General features: G+C 40.4%; 1 protein-coding gene across 1 annotated transcript in view; it reads left to right on the forward strand.

The window, feature by feature from the left end:
• Positions 1 to 5,991, forward strand: part of LOC140304796 (nidogen-1-like) — a 52,527-nt gene extending 46,536 nt beyond the window's left edge. Inside the window, exons 19-20 of the mRNA XM_072383569.1 lie at positions 96 to 208; positions 4,506 to 5,991. Of these exons, the coding sequence (XP_072239670.1) occupies positions 96 to 208; positions 4,506 to 4,624 (232 nt within the window). The 3' untranslated portion in view covers positions 4,625 to 5,991. The remainder of the gene's footprint in view (positions 1 to 95; positions 209 to 4,505) is intronic.
• The last annotated feature ends 3,467 nt before the right edge of the window (positions 5,992 to 9,458 follow it).

Here is a 9,458-nt window from a genome sequence, read left to right on the forward strand (position 1 = left end):
CAGAATAATCATGCTGTGTTTATTGGTGATGTAATTTGGAACTATGTGGTCTGTGTGAAATGTTTACATGATTTGTTGTTGTAAATATTTTACAGGGAGGCGGTAGTGGCTGTGGACCGTTACTCAGAGAAAGAGACAGAAGAGTTTCTGCCACAGAAACGCTCTCGGTTGTATGGCATCACCACGACTCCGGCACAGTGTCCACAAGGTACAGCTTATTTACTGGACCTATCAGCCTATTAAAGGACATTGTATGATAAGGGAAAGGAAGTAATGATGTAAAGCAAGAGAGGATCAGAGAGAAAATGCAAAGCTATAGTCTGGTAGTTAACCTCGCTGAGCATAAAGATTGTGAGCAACAGGAACAGTTGACCTGTTTAAAGCAGTCATTTCTTCTGCTGAGCAGTCTCTGTCAGAATGGTTGGATGTCGCACTTCCCTGCACTTATAAGCAGAAATGTTTTGGAGAAACACAAAGCTTCTGTTTGGTTTGGGTCATTATGCTAATGCAGCTGCATCACCAGTGTGTATGATTTAGGTGTTGAAAACCATGTGAACATAAACTTTTGTGTTGTCAGAACAAACAGTACCCATTTCTATCTGCTGTGAGGACAGTTTATGAGGGCCTTTTGTACTTCACCTGCATGTCTCTGTGTCATGTGTGTTTGCATGGGATGATTCTTCTGTTCTTCCTTGTGTCTTCAGTCACTTTCCGGCACAAACAAGGCACAAAGAACTTGTCTTGCCCCATGAACTATGCTTGTGTGACACGACATTGTCTGAAGCTCATGTGACAGTCAATCAGTCAATCAGTGATTGACTGCGCTGCCACACTCCTCAGCCGCTGAGCTTTAGCTTTACACCGATGAACTTCATTATGTGTTGTGAATAAGCCTTCAATATATTAGGGGGCATTTGTAGGATCTATCTTAACTCCCTACGGAACAAAACAAGCTGTTTTCTTCTGCATCCGATTTTTATGCTAAATCAAAAATCATAGTTGGTGATGATCCACCAGATGCCTACGCATTCAGCCCCAGACTGTGTAACCGCACAGACTGGTCACGCTAACAAAAGATCAGGGCACTCAAGTTTTGAATGAAGGCAAACGTGAGAAATGCCATGTGTGGTGTGTGAGCGTGTGAACTTGTTGAAATACGTGTGTCTCATGCTCACTGCGTGAGACTTGAAAGCCCTGCAATAGATTTACTTGGACCAATCTCAGATTCGAGGACACTTGAAGAGACAAAGTGGATGAAACATAATAACAACATGGGCTGTTGTTTTGAGGGGAGCGTCTGTAGGAGAATCATAATCAACTATACCTCCACAATGATTCATTAAAAAAAGGAAGAACTGTAAGCTGATTAAATGTACAAAAACAGAAACCTGTACCCAAAGCATCATGAGGTGTACATGTCCACAGACTCCTGATCAGTTTGTTCATATTGATGCAACTGCCATGGATTCAGCTTAAGTCTACTGTGTCTTGACTTTGGCATCTTAACTAAATACTCAGATGAAAGATGTGGATGTGAAGCGTTTGTCTTCTCATCTCGCTCAATGGACATAACCTTGCTTAATGAACTTTGTTATGCTACCTTTGGTACATTATGTTTTTATATAATGACCCAGGCTTTAAAAGACAATGGAAATCATTTTCAGTACACCCAAAGTAAATGACCTCAAATAAATCTCTCTAACCTCTAACCTATCTTGTCTTTAACAGTTAGGTCTCTATTATAAACATAATCAGATTAATTTTATGTGATGGATTAGTGCTCAGACTGCACTTTGCTTTAATTTGAGGGTATACATAAATCCAAATTTGACAAAGGGTTTAGGAATAGCAACCCTTAAATATATTGAATCATCTTTGAAAGAGGTTCACCTGTAATTGGACAATCAGCATGAATACCTCACAGACTATTAGTTCTTACTTAGTTCTTCAAGAGTTAAACAGTTAAAAGATTGGAGTTGATTTGAAATGGAAGCTGTTGCTGTGATCCCACAACTTGCAGTCAAAGGTGTTGTTGCAATTGAACCAAGAGTAGCATTCGAAGCTGCCAAAGCAACAGTTTTGTGTGTTTAACACACTGGTGAACTACAACAAAGACTTGGGGCTTCATGTACAAAGACTTGGATTTCCTACTGAAACATTGTGTACACTCAAACCCAAATGCCCTCCAACGCACAAAAATATCCAAAAATGTATGGATCTGTGCATACACATGAATCCAAGCACATTTCCTTTGTACATCCCAATCAACGTGAAATTGAGCGCACATGTCAGAGTACCTGACTCCTCCCTGTCCACGCCCCTTCTTAAATATGCAAATCATATTTAAATGAGCCCTGCACCTGCGATGGTGCTACTTTCTGAAGTTGAGGCGTGCAAAAATGTGCTATTTGGCACGCTGTTCTCCAACATAAGCAGCAAACGTAAGAGGAGTGGGTGGGAGGGCATGTGCGAGGCAATGCTGTGGGGTCTGAGAAGCACACCCAAGCAGAGGTGAAGAAGAAGTGATTCGACTTTAAGGTGGATGTGAAGCGGAGACTGGCTGCCCACTGCCGAAGTGTGGCCAAAACAGGCGAGGGGACAGGAGAAGAGGGGCCCACCTTGTTTGAACAGAGAGTCGGCGCAACTATGGGTGACACTGCTCTCTCAGGGGTGGTGAGAGCACATGCACTCTGATTAACCCCAAGGTAAATACTTATGTATTTGTGTAACTCACAACAAACGTGTTCATACAGTAACCTAAAGCAGAAGTGCACCGGGAAAAAGGTGAGGCTGATTAAGACATTTCACACTTTATGCACGGGGTTATTAACATTTGCACACAGAGACAATCAGACACTTGTTAGAAAGATCTTAAGTTGTAGTTTAATCAGCAAAAAACAGCAGGTTACTAACTTTAACCACCAACTAGTTATGATGCTGAGAAGACGGGATAGAAATTGGGGGCGCACATGCTCAATACACATCATGGGGAATAATATTAGGACAATTACACGAATAAACCAAGAAGCCACCCATTGTGCACAGTGCCACCTTGAAGTCTGTTCCCAACAATGCTGTTACTGTATGAATCGTGCATTGAACCAGGCCACCTCGCCACAATGTAAGTTAATTGCATTTGCGCATCACATATGATCTGTACATTGATCGAAAAAAAAAGTGTCCTATTGACATATACAAATTCATCATGTGATGGCGCTTTTTATAGCAATGTGTGTGCAGTCAATAGCTCCGATTACATTGGAAAAAAGTCTCTCGCTTCAAATTGCGCTTTAATGTTGGCCTGTTGTATGTGCACATTGGCACAAGCAGTGCATGGCTCCTCGCTGCAGCTCTGCGGACAGTTCCAGGAGGATTGCCCTCAAAACGGCTGATGAGCCAGTTGTCAGCATGTGCCAGCAAATCCTCTCTGTCTCTTAACACACGCTCTCATCAAATTGTTGAAAAACTGCGTACGCCACTTTTTTGTGCGTGCGCACCCTTTGTACATGAGAACCCTGATGATCCACAGCCAGACAGCCAGAGTGGATGATCACAGGATTGTCATTTTCATCCTAAAGAAATATTTCTTCACAACATTCAGCCAAGTTTGAAGAATCTCCGGAAGGAAAACCAGGTCCACCATAAAGAGAAGGCTTCACGAGGGCAGACACAGACAGTTCACCACAAGCTGCAACAAAGCCATAAATCTCGAGAATATAAATCCAGATTAGACTTTGACAAGATGTCTTAAAAGCAAAAGAATTCTGGGACAGCACTTTTTAAACAGAGTAAACTAAAATCAACCTGCACCAAAATGAAAGAAAGAAGATGGGAATAGGAGGTCCTGCACAGTGATTTTATTATTGTGGCCCCTCACTATATGATGTCATGTTTGTTTCCAACAGACTGTTGATCAGGGCAGTTTAATACAGTGGGAGTACAGCTGTGCTCAGTGAGTGTAGTACTGCAGGCTCATATAGCACAAGGATGGATATATGCATGGGAATGCTGATGCATCCTCAGAGAGGCCAGCTGTGGATCTGTGGTCTCACAGCTGAGCCCGGATCTATACAGCAAGCAGTGATGAGAGACAGCTTCACCCGCTGGTTTCTCTGGAACACCAGTGGGTCAGTGAGTTTCAGCAGGCGCTGACAAATATTCATGAAGTTCCTAAAGCTGCAGTCATTTTTTTTACATGCTGCACCACCAGCTGGTTGATCTGTCAACAAAGACGTGATAAATCCAACAGTGCTATAGGATGTTTTCACTCTTGTTGTTGGGCCTGTTGGAGAGTTTTATCCTGAATTAAATTATTTAGTTTTTGTGAGTTTGGTAAAGTAAGTTTTCTCCTTGTAGGCAGTCTCTTGTTTCTCATTGCCAGGGGGAAATATAATGAAAGGGTCTGAGTCAGCTTTGGGCTACATGATTTGTTTGATGTTTAAAGTAACAGCCCTGGTGTCATTGCCTTCCTAAGCTTGTCTCCTTCCTTCCTTCCCATTGTTTAGTTTATAACTACTGCTCCAACAACGGTGGCTGTTCCCACCTCTGTCTTCCACGGCTGGGAGGGTTCAGTTGTCGCTGTCCGGACACCGCTGATGGCCTATGTGTGGAGAGCAACCTGTGAGTCTGCAGAGCAATACCGCTGCTGCTGCAAGGGGAAAAAAGATATATTGTTTTTCTTTTTTTCTTTCTTATTTTGAGTATCCTACTTTTCTGAATTAAACAGAACTTTTCTTGGATCATTTAAGAGTTCATGTGTCTTTGACTGTCACTAGATCAGCTGTAATGACAGAGAGCTTTTCTTAATAATTCAGCTGCTGTTAGATGATGATAACTAATGCATAGTCATAAAAAAATGTGACATTATCAGAGTAATATTTCTTGGTTTGACTTGTGATAATATAAATAATGAGAGACAGTAATTAACCAGAATAAAGGTAAAAGATATATATATATATTATCTTACTTCAATAATCTTTTTGTGGATAAAATAGCACAATGCTTTTAAAAAAGTTTCTTTACGTGATTTTTTTCTGTCCCATAACTGATGATCTCAGTCAATTTTGATGTGAACATTCAAGGTGGACCACTAACAGAATCCAGATCCAGTGATGATGTTACACTTATTTTATGGTTCATTTTAAAACTCACATTGTTTTTTTATGAACTTGTAAATAATTATCTTACATGAAGATGATAATGTTGTTGTTTTTTTAATGGTGCTGATATGAGCCTGAGATCTATATGATTGAGGATTATTATTACTGTGAAGGTGTATGCAGGTCGTGTCCAAAGAACAAGTTTGTTTGCAGGAAAAATACATTACATGTAACTTTCTTTATAAATCAAATTTGATTAGGATACAATTAAACTTCAAAAGCTGTATATTTCCAAGTTTATTACACTAGATGTTGTACAAAGATTTTTTTTTTACATCAAATTTAAATTGTATTTTAGAATGCCACACTTGAAAGTCATAGAGCCCCTTTTCTTGTTAGTAATGGCAGCCACAGAACAGTCCTACTAAAAAAAAAGCTTTTGTAACCTGTAATTAAAAAAATATTTGTGGTAAGTATGCCTTTTTATGGATTTTCTTAAATAGAAAAATAGCTTAAAAAATGGCCTCAATTTAAAGTGAAGACCATGCAGAGCTTAGAAGAAATGAGAAAATCAGCTTAGGTTGTTTTTGCTGATTGTGAACTCAACAACATATTTCTTTATCAGTCTAATAATGAAACCGGCAATATGTTGATTTATCACTATATTAGACAAAAGTTGTGTGGGAAATGCCCATGTAAATTATTTTTCTCAGCATTGTTGCAGTGCAGAAAATAACTGAGAGAACTGTGTCTGGAGTCAGTGTTGTTGCAGTCCTGCTGGCTGCTCAGATGTCTGTAAAAAGGAAATGCTTTCCCTGTACTGACCATCAACCAAAGATATTACATTAAAAGCCTGTAACCTTTAATAAAACATTTTTTATTTAACCAATCAGTCACCTTTTTCAAGTCATCCTTCCTATCCTGTTTTGTTGGTTAGGAGGTTCAGAGGTTAAAATCTCAAGGCTCAGCCTCCTCTTCTGGCCTGCTCCATGATAAAGGACAGTAGCGGTAGTCATCTTTAAAGAGGATTCCAACAGACTCGAAATAAGGAAAAATTCTTCCAAAAGCCATCCAGAGAAATATTTACAACCTCCTTGAGTAAAAAGTAGCCATTTTCGTAGTGTGAATGTGTAGAAGAAAGCACTGTGTAGCTTATATGGACTAAGGCATGCTGTATGAGTGTGTGAGTGAATGGGTGAGTGTGGCATGTAGTGCAACAGCACTTTGAATGGTCAGCAAGTCTAGAAAAGCACTGTACAAGTACAGTCCATTTACCATTTCACTATGGCTGCCTACTCAAATGTTCTGTGTTTGTAGATTAATCAATTGTACTTTTTAAATGATAAATACTGTTTATTCTTTATTCAGCCAAATGTCATTTGCTGATTCAAACTACCCTGCGCCCATCTGTCACTCTGACTTGAATCTAACATGAACCCTCAAAAAGGCCCTTTGAAGATCTCTGATGAGGTGGAAAAAGACATCCCTGCACAAATGTTCTAACAAAGACAGAACCATATGCTTATCAGCCATAACATTATGATTACTCACCTAATATTAGGCAGGTCCACCTTTTTCTGCCAAAACATCCCTTACCCTTCAAGTCATTGACTCAATTACAGCTGTGAAGGTGTGCTGTGATGTCTGGCACCAAGCTGTCAGTAGCAGATCCTGTAAGTTGTGAACTGAGGCCTCACTTGTTTGTCCTGCCCCATGCCACATGTTGTATTTAATTACTTTAACTTTCTAGATACTTGCCATAATCTGAAACTAAGTCTTAATTATTTGCCATATAAACATTTTTTTAAAAGGGAAGAAAATACATGTCCTTTGCTTGTATGGTGTGGTAATTGTTCACTGCTCGTTAGATTTCCCTCAGAGGTACAAAGTCTATGATAAGAAAACTGTGAGTTATATGTACTATTATGCTATACTATTATACATGTAAATTTATTTAAAATGTTACATGATTTCATTTCAATCTTAACAGCAATGCAAAATCTACCTGAAGCTAAGCTTTTGCAAGATTAATTACTGCTACATCGTCTTATAGGCTGCTTTGTTAGAAACATTCTATGTACTAGTAGTACATACAGAGTAGAACATACAATGAAACTACAGAAATAAACTCAGTAAACTGGTGAAGTTCCATCCTCTGCAGAAGGAAACGCGACAGGATTTTTTCCAGTGAGGGTTGGTTAGGATGGCCCCACCCAAGTGTTTATTATTATTTCTTTTGTTATTGTTGGAATTAGATTTTTTTCTTTCCTGCTCAAGATAACATGCCTTGAAAAGGTATTCATACCTTTGGAATTTTTCCTATATACAACTTGGACTTGAAATGGATTTTGGACAACACAATATAACACACTGACAATTTGAAGGTGTACTTTTTTTTTCTGAATGTAAAACTTGTAGTGGATGTCTAAGTTTTCATCTCCCCTGTTACTTTAGTAAAACCTCCAAAAGCTGCTATATTACAACTGCAAGTCTCTTGGGTATCCCTATAATTTTGTTATCTTGTCACGTTTTGAGTTATGTTTTGTCTTGTTTTCAGGTTTCTAGGTTAATTTCTGTCATGTCTTTTTCCCTGTCACTTAGTTTCACTCAAGTCACCTGTTTTCTTTCACAGCTGCACCCCATCACTAATCACCTCCCCACAGGATTTAGTTTCCAGGTTTGCCTCATTCACAGCAGAATCCTCACTTCCATGGATCACGGCACGTCTGGTCAGGTTTTTGCTGCATAGCCACAGTCTAGTCTTGTTTCATCATTCATTGCCTTGTCTCTTCTTGTTATTTTTGTCACAGTTGAAGATTTTTGATACCCGCGCTTTTTGTTCTTGCCTTTGTTTTTGTAATAAATCCATTTCTGCTTTGAGTTCTGCATCTGGGTCCTCCTTTCCCACAACGACCTTGACAGAAGGATTCTGCTAGAATGGCCCCAGCAGAACTAAAGACTCTCCAGAGCTGATTCGCGGCCTTGACCGACTGCTTGGCCAAGGGAGCAGACGAGTGGACAGGTTGGCGTCCTGGACGTTTTCCGGTGGGGGCTGGTTCCGGAGATCCCCGGACTCAGGGAGATCTGGGAAGCGGCGAAAAAGGTCCACTGTACGGCTATGGTGTACATTTTCGGTGCGGACTCCACTATACCCTCAACTCTCCTTTTGCCTCCTCGTGTCGTCGTCTCCTGTGATGCCGCTGCCATGCCAGTCCTTACACCAGCGTTCAAAGCCAAGAGTAGCATTAGAAGCTGCCAAAGAAGCAGTTTGGTGTGTTTAACACACTGAACTAAATTACTTTTCAAAAAGACCTGGGGCCTTATGTACAAAGACTTGGATTTGCTACTGAAACATTGTGTACGCTCAAACCCAAGTGTCCTCCAACACACAAATATCCGGATGTATGGATCTGTGCATACGTATGAATCCAAGCACATTTCTTTTGTACATCCCAATCAACGACGAATGGAGCGCACATGTCGGAGTACCCGACGCCTCCCTGTCCACGTCCCTTCTTAAATATGCAAATCATATTTAAATGAGCCCTGCACCTGCGATTTCCTCTCTCTGAATGATCAGACAATAAAGAAAAAAGAACTCCAGGAAAAGCAAGATAGAGGTGCTACTTTCTGAAGTGGAGGCGTGCAAAAATGTGCTCTTTGGCACGCTGTCCTGACATAAATAGCAAACATAAGAGGAGTGGGTGGGAGAGCGTGTGAGAGGCAATCCTGTGGGGTAGATGTGATGAGGGTAGATGCTTTACTTTGCCACTTTTGTTGTGTTATCGTTGCAATGTGATTTTACACCGCTGTGATCTATAAATAAAGTTATATTTCAATACCTCAATTTCAATGATTTTATGAAGATAAGGAAATAAATGCAGAAAAGAACGTGGAAAGTTTTAAAAGTGACTGCACCGTATAACTCTGGATTGGAACGGGTTACTGTACGCGCACCTGGTTTCCTATTACTATTAATGCTCAAAACACGGAGAATGTAACCATTTCCAATCCAGAGTTATACGGTGCAGTCTCTTTTCGGCACAACACCGGTGTGTGCCGGTCTCTATCAAGGCGATAGGGAGCTCCAAAGCCATTTATCACCAAATCTGACTGGGGCTCATGCTCTTTTAGCCAGGTCTCCGTCAAGGCCAAAAGACAGGCGTCCCTGCACTCAGCCAGGAACTTCACGCGTCCCTGAAGTTCATCCACTTTATTCCAGAGCGACTGATTAAGATCGTTGCATTGAATAGTGGTTGTTGTGATTATTTATTGCATTAAAATGTGAAACTCACCTTCAACATGGAAAACAAACGAAGAAATGCATATGATGCAGCTTTTAAATGAAAGGCGATCGAT

Source organism: Leuresthes tenuis, unplaced genomic scaffold, assembly GCF_036924035.1.
Source record: "Leuresthes tenuis unplaced genomic scaffold, fLeuTen1.0.hap1 SCAF_4, whole genome shotgun sequence".
NCBI classification, from domain to species: Eukaryota; Metazoa; Chordata; class Actinopteri; order Atheriniformes; family Atherinopsidae; genus Leuresthes; species Leuresthes tenuis.